This window comes from Chelonoidis abingdonii, chromosome 9 (assembly GCF_003597395.2).
Source record: "Chelonoidis abingdonii isolate Lonesome George chromosome 9, CheloAbing_2.0, whole genome shotgun sequence".
Classification (NCBI taxonomy): domain Eukaryota; kingdom Metazoa; phylum Chordata; order Testudines; family Testudinidae; genus Chelonoidis; species Chelonoidis abingdonii.
In genome coordinates, this window is record NC_133777.1 from 15,496,307 (window position 1) to 15,522,330 (window position 26,024).

Below are 26,024 nucleotides of genomic sequence, written 5' to 3' on the forward strand. Positions count from 1 at the left end.
GCCGGGAGCCCCTGGCCCTTTAAGTCATTGCCAGAGCCCTGACACTGCTACCCCAGGGCTCCAGCAGCGGGGCTCGGGTGGCAATTTAAAGGGCCCTGGAGGGTAGCAGCAGTGGGAGCCTGGAGCCATTTAAAGCGCCATCTGAGCTGTGCTGCCGGAGCCCCAGGGTAGCAGTGGCAGCCGGGGGCTCAGGTGGTGTTTTAAAGGGCCCGGGGCTCCAGCCGCCACTACCACCCTGGGGCCTTTAAATCATCCCCAGAACCCTGGGGAGGCAGCGGCGGTGGTCTGGTGGTAAGTTAATGGGCCCGGGGTGGTAGCGGGGGACAAGACCCTGGCCCTTTAAATCACTACCTCAGCCCTGCCACAGCTACCCCAGAACTCCGGCAGGCTCCGGGGACGATTTAAAGGGCCTAGGGCAGTAGCAGCTTCCGGAGCCCTGGACCCTTTAAATCATCCCCAGAGCCCTGCTGCCAGAGCCCTGGGGAGGCAGCAGCGGGTCTCTGGCAGCAATTTTAAGGGGTGGGGCGGTAGCAGCTGCTGCAGCCCCGGATCCTGTAAATAGCCATGGAGCCCCGCCGCTGCTACCCCAGAGCTCCGGCAGCAGGGCTCTGGCGGCAATTTAACGGGCCACTGCTGGGAGGCCTGGGCCCTTTAAATTGCCGCCAGGGGAAGCCGATGGGCCCCGGTATGGCACACTGGCTCTTGCCAGTACACCGTACCAGGGCATACTGGCTTACTTTCACCTCTGCTGCCCACCCGTAACCCCTTCCAACAAGCTCCCACGCCAGCCTTGTGTCTTCCTGCCCCAGTCCCTGCCCCTTCTCTCAAGCCCCACCCCCACATCACCTCTTCCTAACCCCTCTCCACCCACACCCTGCCTCTTCCCACCTAGTTTCGCCCCCTTCCCGAGCACACCCTGTCCCTGCTCCTACCTCTTCCTCCCAGCGCCTCCTGCATGCGGTGAAACAGCTGATCCATGGAGGGCTCCCTACCCCTGCCATCCCTGTGTATCTCTGCACTTCTCCCTTTCCTTTGTCCCCATGTGGCCCTGCAGCCCCCCATTCCCTGTCCCCCTGTGGCCTTGCAGTCCCCCCCGTCTCCTTGTGGCCTTGCAGTCCCCCCTATTTAGCCCTTGGCTCAATGCTGTCATCACACTAGCTCCTGAGCCTATGTCCCTGTCTATCCCCCCCAGTAGCCCTTTTGAACCCCAGTTTGTGACCTTCCAGCAGCATCATGTGTCCCGTTCTGTCTGCTCCCCGTCTCCCCCATATCCAGTGCCTCCTACCCTGGCCCTGTGGGCAGGGCACTGTGAGAAAGGCAGCCAGCTGCAGGCTGCTACTGCCTGTGAACTGGCTGCCCTCTGTTCTGGTTCCACAGCAGCCCCTGGTGGGCAAAAAGTGTAACTGCAGTGCCTCTCCAGCAGAATATATTTTCTGCAGAGAAAAAAAAATCGGTGTGGTACATGAATTCTGCAGGTGTGTAGTGGTGCAGAATTCCCCCAGAAGTAAGAACCAGGCCCTGTAGCCCTTTCTTATTTTTACACTTATACCACCATACAATTGACAAATGGGTTGATTCTATACCTGTTTTAAATAGTTACATTGTCATACAACTGAAGTAACATAGCAGAGAATCAGACATACTATTTGCAAACAGAGACAAAAAGTCCTTGTCTTAAAGAGCTTAGTACTATGAGTAGTTCCATTGCCTGCCAATGCTTTCATGGCAGTAAACGTTGTAATTAGTACTATATGCATGCTGGATCAGCATATAAATGTATAAATTAATACTGAGAAAATGAATAGTGAGCAAACACAGAGTGGTTTGTGGTCATTATAATTTAAATACCTAATGGAAGAGGTGGTTGTCAGAATTTTGTTAAGAAAGGAAAGGACCTGTTTCCTTTTGTGTGTAATACCATGTAAACCACCTGTGTTAATACTACATTAAAATTATACATTTGGTTTACAATTTTTAATTATTACTTATATAAGAACGGTCATACTTATTTCCGAAAATATTTTTTTCCTAAAATTTTATTTTCATCATTCTTTCAGTCTCTCTCCTCTCTACTATAGTTAGTGTTGACATTTAAAAGCCATAGTTCCTCTTTTATTTTAAGCTATTTTTCTCCTACAGCAGACTGAGTGCTAAATTTGAATGCTGTACACATCAGCTGATACTGCATTTCTTCAGTTTTTCAAGATTCAGGAAATCAATCATGCCTAAAATGTCTGCCTGTAATTTTAAATACTGTGAGTCTGCCTTTGATTTCACACCAGTTTTACACCAGTCTGACCTCCTGACTTCTGTGAAGTAAAGTTACTCTGGATTTGCACTTGAGTGAGAAGATAGCTTCTGTAATCTGACTACATTAAAAGTAGGTAGCATGCAGTAATAACTTTACTAAAATAAGTAATTTAAGGAAAAACATTAAACACAAAATAAAACACACCATTCTGCATAAATTGTGTCTAGCTCTTTTAGTCTTCAAGCTTTTTACAAATATTAACTATTTAATCCTAAGGAAATTGAATAAATATTACTGTCCCCATTTTACACATGGGAAAACTGAGGCAGAGAGGTTGGTGACTTGTCCCAAACCACTGAGGAAGCCAATATTATAGCCAGAACTAGAACTCAGGAACAGGTTCCTGAACACCTAGTCCTGCGCTCACATTTTTCTTTCTGTGAAGAACAAGGCTCTGACCCTGCACCATTAAGGTAAATGAAAGTTTTGATATTGACTTCAATGAACACAGAATCAAGTCCTGTTTGTACTGTATTTAAGCAAGCCATTTGTTTTAACTATCATGTGACTGAAAAGCACCTACACAATCAATTTTTTCACTGCTCCAGTGAGAGAAAACTCTTTAAACTATTTTTTTGTGAAATAAATAAATACAATTAAGTTAAAATTTTATATACTTAGGACTCAACCTTGCCCTCTAATACTTTGTGAATCACTTTGCTTCTTGTAAAATCAACTACTGCTCAATACCCAGTAAAACTAATTGTTTCAAATTGCTATAAAATTAAATTACACTGTTTTCCTCCTGAAAAACAGTTTTACAGTGGCAAGACAGACTTTTAATTTTGTGCCTAGACATGTTAACACATTGTTTGTTAAAGGAAAATAAATTAATAGTGCTGATGTCAGTGAAAAGTGCAGTCTAAAAGTTGGAGCCTGTGTCTAGGAATCAGGACTCATGTGTTCTATTTCTCACTTAGACAGGGACATTTGCTTCACTTCATTGTGCTTCAATTCCCCCATATGTAAAATGGGCGTCATAATGCTTATCTACCTTACTGTGGTGTTGTATGACTTTGTTAATTAACTAATTTGCATGAAAGCATGGGAGATTCTTAGATTAAAGATGCAATCAAAATGCAAATTATCTCCATAATCCTGATACTCTGTCATAATGTGTAAAACTTTCCAGTATTGCATCAGTATGATTATCCTGCCACTCCCTGCCCACATAATCATGCTGCTGTAGTGCCAGCACAACAGAAATTCACACAGTATCTGAAACATTTTGAACAACTTCCTCTTCATGTCTAAGAATTTTTTGTTGTATATTTTAAAAATGTAATGGATGAGGAGAGACAGGTTACCAGACTATAAATCAATATTAAGGCTCTGATGTAAGCCTCAGGTTTATGGTTCATGATATTATCAGAACATTGGAAAGATTTTAAGGATTCACAGTATCACCATTACTTTTTGACATAACTACTTGTACAATACTATGTTTGTAACTACACATTCTATACATATTACTGTCAATTTGGACATCTGCAGATTATCATGTACTTTTATGTTTGTTAATTAATTTAAAACTTCCCTCTCCCTCCACACTCTTTTCACCTCCTTCATCCTGTTGTCTGATTCTGAGGTTTTGAGCATATTGTCAGGCTCTAACCCTTCTGTCTGTCCCCTTGGCCCATCCCTCACTCTTCTCATCCTCAGGACAAAAAACTTGTTGGCAAAGAACTGTGTAATTTACAACACTATATTAATTATTTATTTCTGTATTTAAAAAGCTTTTTGCATTTTAGAAAACATAAAAATACAAGAATAAAATAAATAACATGGGTAAAGAGAGATTACAATGCAGTAATAAACAATTCCTAATGTACCCAAAGGAACAAAAAAACAACAACAGTAAGGATCTGCCTTGTACAGCATTCATAGGGTACTTAGTTTAAGGGAGATATTCAGCTATGATTCCAAATGCAGAGTTTCCATTCATCCCAGATGATTCCATTTTAGCATGTTTGAGACAATGAAAATTTTACAAATATGTGTTAAAAATATGGAATGAATCCACGGTTCTCTATTAAATTATATGGAATCCATCCAATACTGAATTACTATTTTAATGGCTTAAGTTAAATATATATCTAAAACTTTTGTGGTATAAATATCTGACTACACAGTTAAAATAAATTAATAACAAAAGTTAAAAATACCTTAAATTAGTTTTAACATTTATTTGTAGATGTAAATAAAAAAAACCTGATCCCCAAATAACCAGATGGAAAGACTTTGAAAAGAACACGTGGATAAAGATTTGGGTTGCCTTTAACAGGACCATAATAATAATTTGTGCTCAGGGCCGGCTCCAGGCCCTATCACGTCAAGCGCGTGCTTGGGGCGGCATGCTGCAGGGGCGCTCTGCCACTCGCGGGAGGTCCACCGGAGCCGCGGGACCAGCGGACCCTCGGCAGCCACGTCTGCGGGAGATCCACCGGAGCCGCGGGACCAGCGAGCGGCAGAGCGCCCCCCGTGGCGTGCCACTGTGCTTGGGGCGGCGAAATGGCCAGAACCAGCCCTGTTGTGCTAAAACAAATGCTTTCTCCATGGCAACCTCTTTCCTTGTCTTTTTATCCTATTGAAGTCATTTTATGTTTTGTCATGGCAGTCAGGTGCCATAAATATAACTGTGAAGAAAATAAAGTTATGATCTAATCACAGGAGTAAGCAAAAAGAATAAAGGTAAATGTGCAAAGGATACTTTTGTATTTTATTATGATTATATGCATAAAGAAGACTAAAAGTTGGGGTGTTTAGATTCATTAAAGTTGTTTCTGTTTTTCACATTCGACATACTGGATCTAATTATTAATTCTGGATGAGCTACACTCAGTACAGGAAGTGGGGGAGGAGAGCAAAGGTGGCTGTACATGATCTTTGCACTTGCCTTATCCCCATGTTCTGGGACTATCCACAGGCCTGCTTAACACAACTAGCGTGAGATCTGTGCTAATTTATGCTCAGCTGTCCATATAGCCTCTAAAGGCTGTTGCAACAGCCAAGAATAGCTGGAGCTCAGTGTGACTCTGGCCACACTTCTGTCCTAAACCACATCCTAGATAAATTCCTTGCAGTAGAGATGGTTAAAACCTTAAGTTAGGATATTCCCTGTGGAGCATATCCACTGCTTTTGTGACTTCACCATCTGCTGAAATGTCTGGAAAGGGCTGTAGGGCAATGGAAAATCAAGTCCATCAGGATTTGACTTCCCTGTTATTGCTGAAGGACCTTCTGGAGGACTGGAGAGCTAAAAGGATGATGTTACTGCAAGAGATTGAAATCAAAGCAATTGACAGGGAAGGATTTGTAATCAGTTTTAAAATTATTGGGATTTTTGTTTGTATAGTTTTTGTTAACACTCTTTTAACTCAGCTCTTAACAGATGTTTAAAAGGAGAAAAATGTAATGTGATAACATCTCGTGCTGACTTTGTGGTGTGATGTTATGTTGTGACATGACAAATCAGTGTCACAGCATCATGATGTAATGTCATGAGGTTGGTTTTTGTTTTGACCAGGGCTACCCAGAAGGGGGTGGGGGGGCAAGTGGGGCAATTTGCCCCAGGCCCCAGAGGGCCCCCCGTAAGAATATAGTATTCTATGGTATTGCAACTTTTTTTTAATGTAAGGGGCCCCCAAAATTGCTTTCCCTCAGGCACCCTGAATCCTCTGAGTGGCCCTGGTTTTCACATGACAACCACCTCACATTGAAGAGCAAGGACTAGGGTTGCCAATTCTGATTGAAGCTATTCTGGGAGATATTTTTCCCCAACATGATGTAATGTCATTTTCTTAAATACCCAGTTAAAATATCCTGGATTGTTTTAAACAGTTGCTGGGATATCAATGCGGAGTCTGGGAGACTCCAGGCAAATCGTGGAGGGTTGGCAACCCTAGCAATGAGCCACCTGATGAAGGGGCTTCCCTAGGGTCTTCATGACAGGGAGGCGTGGTCTCTTGTAGCACTAAGTCAGGATATGATACCACATCACATGATGAGAAGGCATGGTGGAAAAGGCTCCCTTGTAATAGAGGTGTGTATGACAGTGTGTTGGCCTCATGCTGAGATTAGAGTTGCCAAGCCTCCAGGACTGGCCTGGAATGTCCAGGAATTAAAGATGAAATCTCAGGAACAGAGCCAACCAAAATTGGCAACCCTAGCTGAGCTATGGTGCCCAGACGTGATGACTTTCTGTCTCACAAGGGCTGTGAGATGGTCCCATAGCAGGACCCCACGTCGCACTAGGACTGCCCAGATAAGGCCCTCTGGGTCACACTAAGGGCCTCTGTGCTCATGACGCGGCTCAGGCTACTTCCCTGACTAGGTTAGTAGCACAAACATGGCGGCCTCTCCTTGTCTGAAGTAAGGGAAGGGACACCGAGCGTATCCGAAGCCGTCACTTTCGGAGGGGCACGTCCGAGCAGTGCCGAAGGTGGCCGAAGCCAAGCCCGCCGTGAATCACGTGTTGCCGAACACTAACGAAGTTGCGGCTGCCCTCGGGAGAGAGAACCCGAGGCTTTCCGAACGGTTCCGAAGCAGCGTCGCTGGCCGGGTGGGGGTCGTCGAGCGGTTCCGAGGGCGGGGCAGCGTGTGCCGAGCGCGGCGAGGCCGGATGTGAGCGGAGCGGGAGCTTCCTGTTTCCTTGCAGCGCTCTCTGCTCCCAGCTTTGGGTGGTGGCCGCTGCCTCTTCCCCGCTTCCAGGCGCTGAGGGCGGAGGCGGCCAGACGCCGGTGCGGACCCGCGCGCCCCTAACCTCACGGACCTTCCCAACAAGGGAGCAGCAGGAGCCGCAGAGACTCAACCCCGGAGCAGCCCCGATGCAGGCCATCAAGTGTGTGGTGGTGGGAGACGGGTAAGTCCAGAGCGCTGCTTCTCATTCCCCGGGGGGGACCTGACCACACCCTCCCCTCCGCTCCCCGTCTGGGGTGGCTGGGGCGGGTCCCTCTCTCCATCCGCTCCCCACAGGTCCGTCCCCACCCGTGGGGTGGCCGGGGCGGGCCTCTCGTCACTCCCAGCTCCCTGGGGATCCCCACCCGTGGGGTGGCCGGGGCGGGCCTCTCTGCACCCTCCGCTCCCTGGGGGTCCCCACCCGTGGGGTGGCCGGGGCGGGCCTCTCTGCACCCTCCGCTCCCTGGGGGTCCCCACCCGTGGGGTGGCCGGGGCGGGCCTCTCTTCACCCCCTGCTCCCTGGGAGTCCCCACCCGTGGGGTACCCGGGGCGGGCCTCTCTTCACCACCCGCTCCTGGGGGTCCCCCCGTAGGGTATCCGGGCGGGCCTCTCTTCACCACCCGCTCCCTGGGGGCCCACTACTCTTTCCCCTCCCCCCCATAAGCTTTCCACACCCAGCCCCAGCCCAATTCCCAGGGCTCCCTGGTTGGAAGGTCTGCGTGTATAGGGTATTCTGAAGTAGGTGGTGGTGTAAATAACTGTGCAAGAAATTGGTGGATCCCCAAGCTAGTGCTGGATGACATTGATACAGAACTCCCCCCTCCCCCCCAAAAATTGTGTAAGTGGGGTACTCTGTATGAGTGTTGGCAGTGGCAGGTTATTTCAGGGTTGTGGGTACATGTTGGGAGATGTGTACTGGTGTAAAAGCAGAGCCACCAGGGGACGGGGTGGTGGTCCTCCTATTCCTATTGGGAAATAGGAGTGTGGGAGATATGGGATAAGGGGACGGCTTCAAAATTGCTAGGAAATGAGGGTGTTCCAGGCTCCCATAAGGAATGGTGAATGGTGGGTGCCCTAGACCTCTGGGTTTATGTGGTGAATGGACAAGTATCCCAAAGTTGGATGATTGGGTGGTGACTTGATACGTAGTATTCATGCTTACAAAAATAGGAGCCTTCCCTATATGTTAGTGTATGGACTCCATTTGATGCTGTCAAAGAGATGGCCACTTCCCCAAGTTATTGTAGGGCTATTCCCTTATTCCTGACTGCTTCTAAACCACAATTGGTTTAGCAATGGACACAACTGTTTTCCCTGCTCCTTAATTAGATTTGTCACTTATAGTTTAAACAGTTCTTTCCTACTTTAAAGTTATATGGTAAAGGTGCTGTCAAAGTAACTGAATGTAAAACTTATACTTTTATCTCTAACATCTCTTTAATAGGACTTAATTATAGTAATAAACACTGGCAGTTGTAGTTCATTGTTTTGATAGACCTATGCTTTTACAGCCAAAGATTAAAATGTAGATCAGCGTTTCTCAAACTGGGGTCTGCGGGCCCTGCTGATCAAGTCCTCCCTCTCCCCCGATCTCCTGGAGACTACTGAAGCCAAATCGGGAGATTTTAGGCACTAAAAGTTCAGTGGCGCAGCAAGGCTAAACCAGGCTCTTTACCTATCCTGCACCATGCCGCTGCCGGAAGCAGCTGGCACATCTCTGCGGCTCCAGGGGCAGGGGAAGCGTATGTCTCTGCATACTCTCTGAGCACCAACTCTGCAGCTCCCATTGGCTGGGAACTGCGGCCAATGGGAGTTTTGCAGGTGGTGCCTGTGGGGAGGGGCAGTATGCAGAGGCCCCTTGGCCCCCCTGAGTAGGAGCTGCTGTCAGAGAGAGATGCTGGTCACTTTCAGGAGCTGCCCAAGATAAGTGCTGCCTAGCCAGAGTCCACACCCCTCATCCCCTCCTGCAGCCTAACCTCCTCCAGCCCACACCCCGCACCCAACTCCCTCCCAGAGCCCTCTCCCACTCCTGTACCCAAACCCCCTCCCAGAGCCAGCACCCTTTATCCTCTCCTGCACCCCTGCCCCAGCCTGATGAAAGTGAGTGAGGGTGGGAGAGAGTGAGTGACAGGGGGAGGGGAGATGGAGTGAGCAGGAGGTAGGAAAGGATAGGGCCTTGGGGGAAGGGTTGAGTGGGGCAGGGCTTGGGGCTGAGCAGAGAGGCTGGGGGGTCCCCCAAAAATTTTAAATCAAAGAGGGGGTCCTCCAGTTGCTGAAGTTTGAGAACTGCTGATTTAGATTATAAACTCAGAGTAGATTGTGATCTCTGCAGGGCAAGGACTATATTTTACTACGTTTGTAGCTAGTAAGGTAGGGACCTGGTCCTAACTGGAGCCTGTATGTGCTATTGTAGTGCAAAAAATTATCAACCTGTCACATATTCATTGTCTGTAAAGAACTGTGTACACCTGTGGTACTTTGCATGGCCTATTATTATAATAGAAATAACTTTCTGATATAATTTGTAATGTGATTGAATCCGAATTTATGCATAGTTATATCTTTGTAAAGAACATGTTGGAAGATGTGTATTGTGTGTTTTAGTGCTGAATGATGTTGAATAGGCTTCATAACGGGAAGCTCTTCCCAACCTCTTGGAAGCATTCTTTTTCTTACCAGATGTCAGAGCTCATGGAGCATCACAGGCCAGCTGGAGAACAAGACTTGTTTTATGCAGTTTGTTTTTTTCATAGAAACAAAAATCCCAATGTAGTCTAAGCATAATTGGACATCACAGCAACCCAGTGTAGCTAGACTGAGAAGTGAAAATACAGCTAGAAGAAATCACCATCAGCCCTATGTCAGTGTGGTTTTCATCATGTTACTTGGGAATGATTAGTTTTCATTAACATTTAAACTGTTTAAAATAACTTTTGACAATGATGTCTTGACGCATTTGGCAGACTATAGTGCTGTAATTCATTGGCACTGGTAGGAGTAACAGATCATTCTTTCACTTAGCTTAAATTAATATAATGAAAGAGTAAATTAACTTGGATTTTTAAATCAACATCTTAACTCTTTGTCTAAAATATTTTATTAAAATGAATATTTTGTCTGCGTTAGATGTTCTGAAAGAATGAAATCTACCTAGCTTCAAAAAAAATAAGATAAATTCATGAAGGATTGGTTTGTCAGTGGCTGTTAGCCAAGATGGTCAGGGATGCAACCCATGCTCAGAGCTACCCTCAGCCTCTGACTGCAACAAAACAGGAGTGTATCACTCCAGAATTGCTCTGTTCTGTGCTTTCTCTCTGAAGCTCTGGTCCTGGCCGCTGTTGCAGACAGACTACTGGAATAGATGGACCATTGGTCTTACCAAGTATGGCAGCTCTTACGTTCTTAGCAATTTTTTTCCTATTAACTTTTGATGAATAAAGAGCAAACAAGTATAACAACTTATATACAAACTCTTCATAATGTGTTAATAATTTACAAGCTAATCATAACAATACTTAAATTGTGATTGTGTACAATATGAATGGTCAATAAATAGATCAATTGTTCATATTACTCATTTTACAAATGGTTTCTTTATAAAAATCTCTCTAGCTTAACATAGCAAATTGTATTTAAACAAATTTTTGCCAGACCTAGTGTTGCTGCTGATAAATTTAAATGCTATTTTCCATGTTTTGAAAAACACTTTAGAATGTTGAATAGAAGGAAACCATGTTGTGTGTGGTGGCTTTATTAAACTATATAACTGAGATCCTGATTTGCTTATGTATACATATTAATTTGTGTATTCTTTGTTTTTTCTAGCAGAATTTGGCAAACCAGAATATATAAATGTGCATGTCATTGCTACTACTAAATTTCAGCATTTATGGACTGTTTGTCTTTAGCATACCATATGTGTACCTGGTTATGTATGCCTTAGACTTCATGCCTGAACTGATATTTATTGGTCACACAGTTGGTTAGACAAGCACAGCAGTTTCTACGTACATGATGTTTTTGGCCTTGTATCTATCTTTAACATGAATATTGTTTCGGAGTGATAGATGACAACTGTTGCTTTCTGAATTATTTTATTATGCAGAGAAGTAAGATTGTATGATGTGCAACACTTTTCTGCTACTTACTTCGATATTGATTATTTATAAGGAATTCTTATTGAAGATGAGAATTTGGTACAAAAGCAGTGACACAAGTTATTTTTAGCAGAGTATTTTGGTTTCATTCAGGCTTGTTTAGATGCTTCAGTTAGGGAAGCAACTGGTTATTGTTATGGAATCTTGAGCGGTTTCATCTAATGAGATGGGACAGTTCTGAAGTGGAAGCGAACTGGTTACTGGGCACCAGAGAAACAGCCAGACCTCTCATTGCATTGTAAGGGTTTTTGTCATCCTTAATATATACTTAGAACTGAAACAGTGAATCAGTGGCTTCCCTTTAGTGAATGCAATTGAAATTGCTTTCCTTAACACAAAGATTTTCTTTGACTGGAAGTCGATCTTTAGTATAAATCAAAGCTGTGATATGTTTGATTCAATAGTTAATGGTTAGCTTTTCTGTTATAAATTGTCTTCTGAGATTTATAACTTAGCTGTAAAAATTCTCCCAGACGGAAAGCAGAGTTTCATCTTGAAAATTACTAACCTTTAAATTTAGTAAAATATGAGGTAGGTTAGGCCACAAACTTATAGTTCTTGTTATATAATTAAAAAATAATGTTTTTCCTACTGAAGTGTTTAGGGCACTATATGTAAGAATAAACAATACTGTATTACACTAAGACACAAAATTTTAAAAAACTAGTAGAAACTTAACTGTAAAAAAGTTCAGTTTTTTGCTTGGATTTAAATCAATATGGAGGCATTGTTCTAGTGCATAAAAGAAATTGTAGCTTCATTGTCCAAGCTTAATGAAGTACAGAAAGTAAACAAAATGAATAGTGAGATGTAAACCTTTCAGTTGATCTAAGGTATCAATAGAACAAAGAAAAATTAAAAAATATTAACTTGGCAATATCCCTTTAAAACAAAGACAATTGGCTTGTTTTAGTTCAGTGCAAATATTCTAATTTGTTTCCAGTAGTGAAGCATTCCCATAGTGTGGTGGTTCTTTAATTTTCATTCTGCTAAATACTTCAGCCTTTCCCATAGCAGTCTGTCTGTCAACTTTGGGGCCACTAGAGAGGCTGTTGGGGGCTGGAATTTGGGGAGCTGCTGTTAAAACACACTTTTGAATTTAAAAATTAGAACTTTTGGTAGAATTCTGGTTTATCTAGAATAGTGCCTTTTGGGAAAGAAACTTAGAATTTAGTTCTCAGAACTGGTAGAATAAGATATTGGATCATTTCAAATAAAAGCTCCTATCACAGAGCCTCTAGGCTAGGGGTCGGCAACATTTCAGAAGTGGTGTGCCGAATCTTCTTTATTCACTGTAATTTAAGGTTTCGCGTGCCAGTAATACATTTTAACGTTTTTAGAAGATCTCTTCCTATAAGTCTATAATATGTAACTAATCTGTTGTATGTAAAGTAAATAACGTTTTAAAAATGTTTAAGAAGTTTCATTTAAAATTAAAATAAAGTGCAGAGCTCCCTGGACCAGTGGCCAGGACCCAGGCAGTGTGAGTACCACTGAAAATCAGCTTGCATGCTGCCTTTGGCACACATGCCATAGGTTGCCTACCCCTGCTGTAGGCTCTGAGTAGTGCTAAATCCACACCAAAAAAAAGTACACAGCTTTTTGACCAGTGTCAATGCTAGAAGAGTTTCATCTACTATTTAAATTTTATGAATTCTGAGAGAAGAGGTGGGCCGTACACTGTGTACTGAAGGTCCATACGCTGGTTCAGGTGGACCAAGAGGGGAAATAAATTCCACAGGGAAAAGCCTTTCCAGGAGGATTCTAACAATTCCTGGACATCTAAATTAAGTAAACTGTTAACCCAAGTGCCTCAGTTGGCACTTGTTTGCAACCATGGCAATGGAGGCCATGTTCTCAACTTTAAAATTTCAGAAAATCTCCAGTTGTCATATTTCCACCTGTGGCAATCCAGTGGTGTTAAAATTGGAGGGAATATTAATGTAGAGTGTCTGCCAGCATTTTTACCACAGTGCCATCTAACCCTGCTCAAACCAAATCTAGTGTTGTGCAAGACTTCCCAAAACTTGCTAGTGTAGATATGGCCAAAGAAAGATTTTCTTGGGTTTCCAGGATCCAAACCATGTGAAGTTTTGTAGATCAGTCAACACCTTGAATCGAATCTGGAAGCAAATAGGGGTTCAGTGCAGTCTTGGGGAAACTTGGGGTAATATGCTCTGTGGAACAGAGTGAAACCAGAATTATGCAGTCTCCTGTCTGAGTGTATTCTCTCAAATTAATTTAAAAACTTTCCATGATTTACAGACTATATTTTTTGTTACAGCCTAATGTTACTAACTTCTGTTGATAGGATTGGAAGGCCATGGTTAAACAGTTGCTAGAAATTTTGTTGACCATTTTCAGATGTATTAATAGAATGACTAATTGGGAGAAAATGACATCTCAATCTAAAGTTTCTGTGTATAAGGGATTGCCATTCACTATATGATTACAGCTCTTTCCTAGAAGAGCTGCCTTCATTCAGACTCTAAGCACTTTTCAAATGAAGTGTGTTAACATAATACTGAAACAGAAGATGAGGAATAAATGTAATGTAGGTTACCATAGCAAAGGTAGGCATTAAAGATTTATTTCTGACTTGGTAACCATACACATCTGATTCATAGGGCAGAGAGCCAAGAGGCTAGAGAGGAAGGAAACAGAATGGAACAAGTCTGAAACACAGGGCTGTTGAACTTGTTTTTTCTTGTTGATTTAATGACTTAGATTGATTGTTGTACGGCTTTGTAGCACCAGGCAGTTCTTTTAAGCTTGGAATGAAATCTTTCACTACCACCTTCCTGGGATGCTCTGAATAACCCACAGCAGGCTCACCATTCTCACTGCACAGTGAGTTGGAAAGGAAGACCTGAGGGTGGAAAATTGCCCTTCATTCATTGTTGTGAATAATGAATAGAATAGTCTTAGTTTTGAATACCTATCAAACCAATTGTCTTAAATTTTATATTCAAATTGTTTATACTTATTGATGTCTTATGGGACCTATTGAGAATGGGGCATCAGGTGAAATATGCTCTGGAATCTTAAGATAGTATTGCCTCCGAGTCCTAAGGAAGCCTCTCATAGAATGTGGGACGCTGGTGCTCCAGAACTTCTAGGATTTAAGGCTTTGACTTATTTATAATCTGGACCTATTCTATTCCTATTCTGTGGCACTCTGAAAGGCCTGAGTCCATACATACTCTTTTACAATTTCCTTCTTGGAAGTGTTAATATACTGGACTCAGACTCTTACAGGTATAGAAGTCTAAGAATACTCAATTGGTTTAATGATATTAAAACAATACAATGGGCTCCTGTTTTCAGAGAATGCTGGTTTACTCCAAAACACCTGGAAATTCCCCATTTGTGTACAAAGGTTTATAATATTTAGAATTTAGGGTGATGATCATCTTAAAATCACTTTGCAAACATTATTCCTCACAACCACCCTGTGAGGTAAGTAGTTATCCCGACTTCACAGGTTGGGAAAACTGCAAAAAGGTCTGATTTGCTCAAGGGCACTGTATTACAACTGGGATTAGAATTTGAGTCTCTGGCTCTTAGTCCTGAGCTCGACTGACTAGACTTTTCTCCTCTTACCTTTACATACACCTCATTGTTTCTCTGTTATATGCTGTGAATGCTAAACTTTTAGGACTGCCATGAAGGATGCAACTTTACTGCCTCTGTTTTCATAATGATAAACTGCAGCTGTTTCTGCTTCATTTCAATATGCCACTGAAGTGAATCCTTGAAGTAAGCATTTACTGGCTACCCAAGGATAATCCATCCCTGGTCAACTCTCGTTAATTTCCAGATCCTGACGCAAATCCCAGTTTCCCACATGTGTTCCTGATTGACAAATTGCTTGGCCACTTTTTTGCATACATCTTAAAGCCACCTGAAAGATATCTACTACAGTAAAATACGCAAAACTGAGGCTTACCAAGTACAGAATTTAATGCCATAAATTAGAGGTGTATTTGAGCACAAAACACATTGCAAATTTCAAGAGGAAATTGCAGCTAATATAACAGAACAGTTGAAATTTATTTTTTTTACTGCGTCAAAATTAGTGTGAACAATTTATTTATATCATCGAATTATAAGAGTTTATATCAGAGTAATGAGAAGAAACTTTATTAGGTGAGACAAAAAGCTACAGCAGATTGAGCAATGTGCTATGCGTCCATCTGCCACTGAGGGCTAGTCTACAGTGGCAACGCTAAAATGCTGCTGCGCCAGTGCTTTAACCTGGCTTGTATGGTCACGGCAGAGCGCTGGGAGAGAGGTCTCCCAGCGCTCTAAAAAAACTCACATCCACGAGGGGCCCAGCTACCAGCACTAGGGGCACTGTCTACACTGGCGCTTTACAGTGCTGAAACTTGCTGGGCTCACCAAGGTGTGTTTTCACACCCCTGAGCAAGAAAGTTGCAGTACTGTAAATTGCCAGTGTAGACAAGCCCTGTGTCAGAAACAGTTAAAAATTACATATGGACCTGTGGGATAAATTCTCAGACAGGCACTAGTATGGGCAGATCACAAAGGCCTTGTTGAAGATTCTTAGTTTTCAGTCATTAAGAACAATTGAATGGCTTGTCAAGCAAACAAAGTATTGTTGAATTGATTAAGAAACTGTCTTGGAGGAACCTGTTGCGGGCAGAGTTGTGATGTACACAGTAACTTCTAGCTCTGACAGAGCACAGGGTCCGCCTAACCTGGTTTTGTTGTTGAACCACTAGAGATGATTAGTAGCAATAATAGGTGTTGACTGTTGCAAAGATTATCAAAATATTCAAACAAGGTCTTTTTACCCTTGGAAGGGAAAGAGGAAATCCACATTAAAGTAACTAGATGCTTTCACAAACCAGACAAAATATGTATTCATGGTGATAGTAAATATGATAAAACCGCCACAGGGGTTAACCCATAATGTTTTAGAGCCAGAAAGCCTATGTATATTAAGGCCCCTGACTAAAATCCTTTTGTAATCCTTGCAGTAATATCTTTCCTCATGCAAAAGCTAAGGACATTTTTAGCGGTAGGTAATCATTTAGCAATGATTAGTTGCTAGAATTTCTTTGTGTAACAACTAAGTACTAAGGTAAGACTTTACAGCAGATAACCTGCCTTTAATGAGTTTCTTACCCATATGAGATGCACAAAGTATAAGAGTTGCATGAGTCATAGTAATGGAAGTACAGTAAGGATTAAAATGCTGCTGATGCATACATTTTGGACAATCAGTATTTGGTGATTAAAACATCTGCCTGAAAATACTTTGCCTTTTGAATAGAAGTTAATCTGTTCAAGTGAGGAGTAAGCATCAGAAAGAACATAATCCCCTGATGATGATATCCTTTCTGCAGCAACTAATTGTGAAGTGATCCTCTGGAAAATGTTATAATATCAAATGATTATACTCTTCAAATGAGGAACAAGTATCAGGACCAGATGAACTCTTAAGCATTAGAAACCTATTTTTAATGAAATTTCTCTCTCTCTCACCCCCCTTTTTAAAAAAATAAATAATTAATTAAGGTTTGATTATATAATTATTATTTATCCCAACCCTTGTTAATTGAACCTGTTACCAAAGATCAGCTACCTGCCTTAATATTTGAGTTTAGTTAATGGTGGGGAGAAGGGAGCTGGCTATCAGGCTTTCAAAGAAACCCAGAGCATTGGCTTTCTCCCCAATTATCTGGAGTTGTTTGGGGTTTTTTGTGGGAGAATCTTAGCGTAACCTGGATTCAACGTTAGGATAGAATCAGCTCTAAATGAGTTTTCCATGATATGTCTGCGGGTTTCTAAGGAAGTGATACTGTATCCAGGATCTCATTCTGCTATTTTAGCAAATGTTGGTGAGGACTGCTACTCCTGTTTCCCCAACCCCAATAATGAGGCATTTTGATAAGAAATTGGCAATAGTTTCTTAAAAGTTAACTAGTGTAAGGAAAATAAAGTTGAGTCTTATAAAAGGAATAACAAGTCAACTTTGAGTTGTAAGAAGGTTGAGGGGAGATTTTTTTTGTTTTATTAATTTCAAGAACTTTTGTGCTAATGATGGCTATCACAGTACTGTTCAGGGAGTGAAATTGGTCAAATGATAGCAGAAATTGGTTTTCTGGCTAAGACTAATGACTTTTTTGTAGCTAAAATCCAAACAAAGTCTGGTAACTTTTGATTGCCCCTTCATATTTTAGGAGACCTTACATTATTTGGTTCTGTCTGCTACTGAGAAGCTTAAGTTTATCTTCTGACTGATGTTTTTACTATTGGAAAGTCACAGAACATTGAGCACTGACCATTCAAGTTTCAGCTTAATCTCACTTCAAATGGCAAAATGAAATGGTTTCTGCTGAAGGGTTGTTTATTCTCCCTTGCATGTAAGAGAGAGCACTTAACCATGAATACACTTTCTCTTTTACAGTGCTGTAGGTAAAACATGCCTACTCATCAGTTACACAACCAATGCATTTCCTGGAGAATACATACCCACTGTGTAAGTATATCAATAAAACCCTGTGAACTAATTTAAGTCAAAGTCTGTATACTAGCCACCGTTAGTGGTGGTGGTTTTTAATTGTGTAAATCAGTTGAAAACATCACCTTTTAGTTTTCTCTTAATAAAAGCTTAACTCAGCATCTAGATTTATTTTAAAGTAGTTCTGGCTTCTTGGGCTAACTTTTATATTTGGTGTCTATCATAGATGGTGGTATCCATGTAGCATTTATTGTATGTTTTTGATCAGCTCACTTCCACTCTGCTCACTAATCAGTTTATACTGGGAATACATTTGATGGCGGAGATAGGTGGACTAGAGTTATTTTTTTCCATCTATAATCTTTGTGACAAGACTTTACAGAAGATCTGTCTTGGTAGTTTACTGTAAAAGATAAATTTATTGGCTTGTTGTTGTTCACAAGAAACATTTCAACTAATCTTTTTTTTAATTCTGTAGCTTTGACAACTACTCTGCTAATGTAATGGTTGATGGAAAACCAGTCAATCTGGGTTTGTGGGATACAGCTGGACAAGAGGACTATGACAGATTACGTCCGTTATCTTATCCACAAACAGTAAGACTTATAGATACTATGAGATATTTGAAAGCATGCATATAGCCTAAATAGTCCTATAAATGTTTGATTGCTTCTTTCTTGAATCATGCTAAGATTTTTAACACTTCTTCATATTAAGATATCAAATTTAATGGTAAAATTGAACTCTGGCAAGTTTAATCTGAATGCTGCAGCTGTAATACTTGGGTCTTCTATCTGTCTGCAGTTGAAGAGATGTCAAAACCTTCACACACTTATTTTTCATACACTGAGGCATGCTGGCTTTATGTGCATTTGGAGATCCACAACTGACTAGAATATTTAATTGAAAAATAAATTTTGATGGCCTGAGTAATCTCAATAGCAAGTCTATTGATTAAGATTCGCATCCCGCCAAAAGCAAGATCTGGTTTTCGGGCATGCTGTTTGGCTCCAGTCTGACACTCATTGCTAAGCACTTGACGTCATTCAGTTTCTCATTTGATTTGGAAGATGGTATTAAATGGGAGAGAGCTGCACTCTCTTTTCTTGGGGTTGACATGGGGTATGTTACAGCGCTTAAGTTATTTCAGGCCAATAGTATTTATAATACACTTATAATTTTGATTATAACATCAGGAGAAATGTATTTGTGGTTTCATTGCTTGAACTAGTTAAATCCTGAATCTGCATAGACTGTGCCTTGTTCCTCCTATATATGGAAGATGAAGTAGTCTGCTCTGTTCTCTCAAGTGCAGCTGCCACCACAGCTCAGCTAATCTCTTTTGATGCTAGTTTCCTGAAGGTATTTTCTGTCAAACTCAATGGTCTTGTTTTGAGCTAGACTTTATCTTATAGAACTATCCGTCAGCTAGAAGAAAGTGGTAAACTTGCAGTTATTGCAGCTTTCTCATAGTAATTACTAGCCATTATATATGGTCTGAAACTCTATTTCATGTTCTCTAATATTAAAATGGAAAACTACTTCATTTCTTATATAATTTCATTTCTCTGCTGAATAAGATGGATTTCACTCAGTGAAAGCTAACTTAAAAGTTTTGTAGTTTATTCGTCTTCATTCACAGCTTTCATTCATGTGCTATGGTCACCAATCCTCACATTAAGGTTTTCTTCTCAACCACGAGATCAGAGACTGACACTAACCTGTCAATTATAGATGGTTCCTACAAAACTTCCAGTATCTATGCACTCTCTCCTATACAGGAGCAGTAGTGGGTTATTTAAAACAAATGAAACTTCCAGGCATGTTTAGGAGACTCTCAGCACCTTAACAACATCTTTTTTCTTCTAACACAGTGGTTCTCGACCAGGGGTATCCGAACCTCTCCAGGGTGTACATCAACTCATCTAGATATTTGCCTGGTTTTACAACAGGCTACATAAAAAGCACTAGTGAAGTCAGTACAAACTAAAATTACATACAGCTAATGACTAATTTATACTGCTCACTGAAATGTAAATACAATATTTATATTCCAATTGATTTATTTTATAACTGGTAAAAATGAGAAAGTAATCCATTTTTCATTAATTCATATTTTTATCTGATTTTGTAAACAAGTAGCTTTTAAGGGAGGTGAAACTTGGGGTAGACAAGACAAATTGGACTCCTGAAAGCGGTACTGTAGTCTGGAAAGTTTGAGAACCCCTGCTCTAAAAAACATCACAGCATGGAGAATGGCTCTTTGGGAACCCACCAAATGGTGAGAAACGGTAAACTTTAAAGTGCATTGAACAGTCGTGTTCCAAACCTATGTACGGGGGACAAAATGGTTGTTTGTTCAACCTGCTGGGCACTCAGACTATTTAAACTTCTGGGCTAGTACTCAATCAACAGATCAGTTACAGTAAATAAAAGAAATGTGAGTTGATAAAGACCTAGTGTTAGAGGTTGATATTTGTTCTGCACCCAAGTTGATGTGGTAGTAACTTCCTTCTCACGTGGTGTTGCAATGTTCTGATACTAATTCACATTTTAAACTTCACTGCTTTAATGTATTCTGTTCTCACTGTATGGAAAATCTTTGAGGATTGGTAAATGTGACACGCATGAATGAGAGGAAAAATTCTTATCTAATTTTTTTTTTTTTTTTTTTTTACCTGTGTGACTCTTACCCACTCCAGTGTGGCTTAACTTTTATTTGTTTTAAAGAGACTAGCATGCCTAGCAGTGTTTGCTGTTCCTAGTCATCTTTGTCAATAGAGGTAGCTAAATCTACAGCTTTGGAAGAAATAGTTCTAGTGGGTTTTTCTAGATGTCTGGTGACTTCCAAGGGAGATCTCCTTTTGAGAAGGAAAGCTGTGTTGTGAGGATTGGTGAGAATAGTAATACTGAGAAGAAATGGTCAGGTAATAGCAAACTTTACATTAAAGTTACTCCTAAACTTCATTTGTCTCATACTGTTGTTAGGTTGGAGGAACCAATGATAACAATTTAACTTCCAGTCTGAAAGATCAACCTATTGCCGTATGTAAAACTTTCAATAAGCTTGTTCCAAGTTCTGTTGCCTTGTTTTTCCTCACAATAATACAGTGATAAATTGGCCCCTATTTTACTAAACCATAGCTGTTCCCTTGTACTTAAAGTTTAACTCTTGGGACACTATTACTGCTTTATAGATCTGAGCACCCACTACTATCATACCTCTTTAAATCAATGCTTTTCTTAAGAGTAAAGTTTTTCTTGCATAACAAGCAGATAAAATGTGTTTTCCTCCTGTGTTTTGGATTAGATTTTTAATACAGAAGCGTAACCTGAAAGTTGCAAATAACCTATAGACCTTCCTGTACACTCAAACATTTGATTACCTGAAATTGTAAAGGAGAGAAGTGAACCTGCACATCATGCAGAACTAGAGATTGCCATAAACTTGCAGAATTGGACAACTGAAGTAGTGGCCATAGTATCATCTTTCTTCTTCTGGTGTCATGGTTGGGGAAACTTGCTGGGGTGATGCATGAACGACTGGGTTGCAAGTGCTTAGCAGTGCAGATGTCAGAAGCAAACCTAACAGAGAGCCTTGAAATGCAGTACAATCAACTAACATTCTGAAATGCCTCTGATTCCTTAATAAACTTGTGTTTTTATTTGTATTTACTCCAGTGTGAAAAGTGGGTCAAGGGAAGCTGGAGCTTTGTGTAATACTTTGTTCAGTGTCAGATTTATGTAGGAAGATCGCAGTGATCTTCAGATGACCAGATTTAGAAATTAATCTTCTAGTTAACCAAATTTAAACACTTTCCCCAAAATAATTTAGAAGCAATCAGGATATGAAGTTTATCAGCCTTTGACATTTATATTTTGGTGCATTTGCACATTAACCTTATTTTCCATCTCTTCTATCTTTCCCTGAATGATTTTGTTTTTTCACCCAATCTCTTCCTTGCAATAAAATTCACCCCTCCGCTCCCCTCAACTGAAAGGCAAGGGGATAATTTCTTTTAAAGGCCTTTCTTCTCTGGTCCAATCACCACGGAATGGAGTGGACTAGTAAGATCGATTTGCATGCCAAATTTTTTTATATGCCCAATCCTAGCTGGGAGGGAGGAGGGAAATGCTAGTGTTTCACATTAACATTCTTTATAATAGATTCAGAACTCACACAGGATTCATTTAATCTGTGCACAACAGTAATGATCTGGAAATTGTTTATTGAATGCAAGAAAATGCTGCTTAGATGCTTTTAAGGATATTTTACATAGAAGTAGTCATTTAATGCTGGCCAGCTGATGTGATTTCTCAGAGACATACTCCATGTTGCACCCATTCCCTCAGACCAGAAAATCTCCCCTGAACTGGTATGATTTGCTTTCAGAAGTAATGGAGCAGTAACACTTTCTACTTAAGCACACAACTAGCAGATTAGTGCAGGATGTTATTTAAATCTTGAATCACTTGGCCTTTCCTTGTGTCTAAGCTGAAAAAGAGACAGGAGACTGCAATTCTAGTGACTCTTCTTTTACTGTTACCCACAAAATTCTACTTCTCCTTCCATCCACATGTCATGGGCTCCTCCAAGGTTCTGCTATTTTTTTCAGTGTCTGAATAGTTTAGCAAGAGTAGATGTGCTGGGAGTAAGATTCTGAAATGCTAACATGCTGCTAGCACAACTATTCTAGCAGTTACTGACTAGATGCCTCAAGTAGCTGAATAGAAACCTATCTTATATTAAAGAAGGTATGGTTTGTTCTCCAGTGGTTACTGTATTGGCCTAACTCAACATTTGTTTTGTAGGATGTCTTCTTAATTTGCTTTTCCCTTGTGAGTCCTGCATCTTTTGAAAATGTCCGTGCTAAGGTAAGTGTAGGCTAGTGTCCCCTTCTTTCCTTGGAGAGACTAATCACTGTACTGTTTCTTTGCTTTACAGTAGGAATTAAAGGAAAAACTAGGTTACATGTTCTATGAAATTCTTGTGAGAAGACATTAGTAATGTTGGAGTTTAGCAGCTGTCATTTAAATTACAGGATTGAATAATGTTTGCAGTGTTGTTGCCATGTTGGTCCCAGGATATTAGAGAGACAAGATGGGTGAGGTAATATGTTTTATTGGACCAACTTCTGTGGGTGAAGGAGACAAGCTTTTGAGCTGCATAGAGCTCTTCTTCAGGTCATAAACTTGCAGAGACCTGAAGAATAGCTCTGTGCAGTTCAAAATCTTGTCTCCTTCACCCACAAAAGTTGGTCCAATAAAAGATATTACCTCATCCACCTTTTCTTTCTGTGATTGAACAATGCTACTTTGCCTGTGAAGGAAAAATCCAGAATTTTGCTGCTTTCAGCTGTGTCCGTTTAATCTTAAAAGTTCTTTTTAGCAGTGAAGTGCACCTGCTGCATTTCAAACTAGAATCTTTTTGCTTGATGTGTGATGGTAAGGAAAAAAGTAATTGACAAAACTGTTAGGACAATGATAAAATGTAAGGCAGCAGTTAAATGGAATACACAATCTTTTCAACCTATTTTAAGATGTCAGGTGGTATGGGGAGCTCTTAAAAGCACATTAGATAGCAAAGGATTTGAAAAAGTACGTAGGCAAAAGGGGCAAATTTTGGTGATGGTGGAAGACTTGATCTAGGCTCTGGACTTTCCCTGCTGAGTAACCAGGTAATAAGTTGAGAATCACTGGTCTGGACAGAGTGACTGTCATCTGTCTTGTGATTAGAGAAGGAATATTTTTGGGGAATCTCACCTTTCATTTCTTTCCTTGCCCCACACTTCTACCTACCTTACCGGAATTTTGTGAGGCTTTAATAATTTGTAAAGTGCTCTGAGGGTCTTCTGTGAGTTGCTACACAAGTACGTTTGTATCCTTTTTTTGCAGTGGTATCCAGAGGTGCGACACCATTGCCCTAATACTCCCATCATTTTAGTGGGTACCAAACTTGATCTTAGAGATGATAAAGACACTATTGAAAAGCTGAAGGAGAAGAAATTGACTCCAATCACTTATCCACAGGGCCTTGCCATGGCAAAAGAGATTGGTATGATTTTTACTGAACTACATTGACTCTACCTGAAATTCATTGTATAGGAGACTGTTTAATTTTAAGAGGAGATACTGCTTTTAACTGACTGCCAAAAACAGAAACAAGAGTATCTTTGGCACAATGTAGAAAATTGTTTTGTAACTTCAAACCTTCTGGCTTTCTGCAGGTGCAGTGAAATACCTAGAATGCTCAGCACTTACACAGCGAGGCCTCAAGACAGTGTTTGATGAAGCTATTCGAGCAGTTCTCTGCCCCCCTCCTGTAAAGAAGAGGAAGAGAAAATGTCTGCTGCTGTAAACTTTACCCTGCCCCACTCCCACTCCAAACCTTGTGTGCTTGGCTCAGAACCAGGGAGCATTCACATTCAATGCCAAGTTTTCTGTTAAAATTTAGTTCTCTTCCATACAATTTTTGAGTCAATCAACAATTTCATGGTTTCATTTGTTTAAAGTATGAAAACTGCTTTTCAAATCCTACTAAAAGTGAAATCCTAAAAAATGACAAACCTATGTAAAGCCTTATTTTTAAAGTCCTATTCTTGCTCAATTAATCAAGTGTTGCCAAACTATCTGCTGAATTAAGTTGCATTGTTGTGCTATGAACACTAAGCAATAAACTATTTTTGAGACTGTTGTCTTTGAGAAAACTCTAATGCCTGTAGGAAATGCAAAATACTCTAGTTTTTCACAAATATGTAACAGTAAGGTATCCTTAGGAAAATGTTGCAGTCTAATGTAAATGTTTTCTCAACTTGTGGTTGTTGCGTAGCATTGTATATCAAACCTAAACCATTAAGATAATTGACTATATGACTGACCTGAGTCACAGTAAAAAATGCTTTATCACTGGTAAGGGCTCGGTTACGATCTAGTTCTTGTTGCTGTGATTAAAAATAAATATTCTTACTGAAGTATATGTACTCCTCTTGACAGCATCGTATTGTGATGGGTAAGTGAAACACATCTGGTTTGATCAAGTGATATTGCCAGACAGTATTTTGACACTGTACAGACCAATTTACACTACATTGTCAACTGAGTGGTTAAGCTGAATAGATTTTTTTGTCACAGGTAAAATCAGTAACAGTAAAACTAACTTGTCACAAATATGCAGTAGGTGAAAGAGGCTGGTGTTTATAGGTAGGTTTTTGAATTTACTTTCAAGTAGGGCATTCATTTAATACAACTTTGAACTGGTCATTCCCACAGATGTTATATTTAGTAAATGCTTTTCTTGTAGAATTTCTTATTGAGCAATATAACTTGTATTTTAAAACCTTTCTGATATTAGCATTTATGTTTTTTGTAGATTAGAAAATTTAAGCATATCCTTCCTTATTTTCCTGTTACTTCTGATCCAGTAAGTTACGTGCTTTCTGAGGCATTTTCTTTAGTCTTCTAATCATTAGATGTAAAAATCATGTGAAAGTTTACAAGTTTTAGTAATTTTTATACTTTAGACCTTTGTAAGCTATGAACCTTCTCAAACATTACTTTGCCAGGTACCCCAGCACTAATGCTGACAATTGTCCTTTAGCTCACCTACATGTGCATCTCGTTGATTTATCTGGTAATGGCAACTTGGGTCTGTGAGGTTCTGTAACTTAGTGCTAACAACGTTCTGTACATCCTAAACTGGCAAGAATACAATGTTGAACTACACCCTTTCAACCACTAGAACAAAATTTAAAGATCAAGTTGCAAAATTGAAGTTTTTACATGGATCTTTTGCTAATGCAGTTAGTATGTTTTGCATGTATGACTTAATAAATTCTTAAATCACATCATTGGTAATGCTTGATTTATTTTTTTTTTGTCAAAATGGTCTTAAATCTTCATTGCAGAAGTGTGTGCGCTTGCTATTTACAGCAGAATAGAACTGGCTGTCTTTCAGTAATAAGTACATGCTCTTCAAAACACATGAATTCCAGGTTGCTAGATGTCATGGGGTTAGGGATTTAAAAAAAACTAGTTCTCGAGTCGCTAACCCAAGAACAGTGCTGATAGAAGTTTACTGGCTCTGATGGTTTTTCTTGCTCTTTGTAGGATGCCATACTTTGGCTAGTCAAATAAAATTGCACTCTTCTTACTACCTTGCCTTGATCCCTGTTTCAGGTGTGATAGAAAGCTAACCAGCTACTACTGTCTCTAGATCCCACTGGTGGCAATTTAATGCTTCAATGCTTTGAAAACTGGGACTTGTAGTATAGGACAACCATCTTATCCCCTGGGCCATGCTTTCAAACTCCTCTGTGGAGAGGGCTGGAGTATAACTCTAGGACTATCTCTTCCTTTCCTTAAAATAGTATCTCTCACTGCTAATGGGAGG

At 40.6% G+C, this 26,024-nt stretch overlaps 1 protein-coding gene across 1 annotated transcript; it reads left to right on the forward strand.

The window, feature by feature from the left end:
• The first annotated feature begins 6,920 nt into the window (after positions 1-6,920).
• On the forward strand, positions 6,921-25,479 carry RAC1 (Rac family small GTPase 1). Its single transcript, XM_032802162.2, has 6 exons — positions 6,921-7,172; positions 17,582-17,653; positions 18,114-18,231; positions 22,448-22,510; positions 23,531-23,690; positions 23,863-25,479. Exons 1-6 carry the CDS (start codon positions 7,138-7,140, stop codon positions 23,991-23,993), a joined length of 579 nt encoding a protein of 192 aa, XP_032658053.1. The 5' UTR covers positions 6,921-7,137; the 3' UTR covers positions 23,994-25,479.
• Positions 25,480-26,024: the final 545 nt, after the last annotated feature.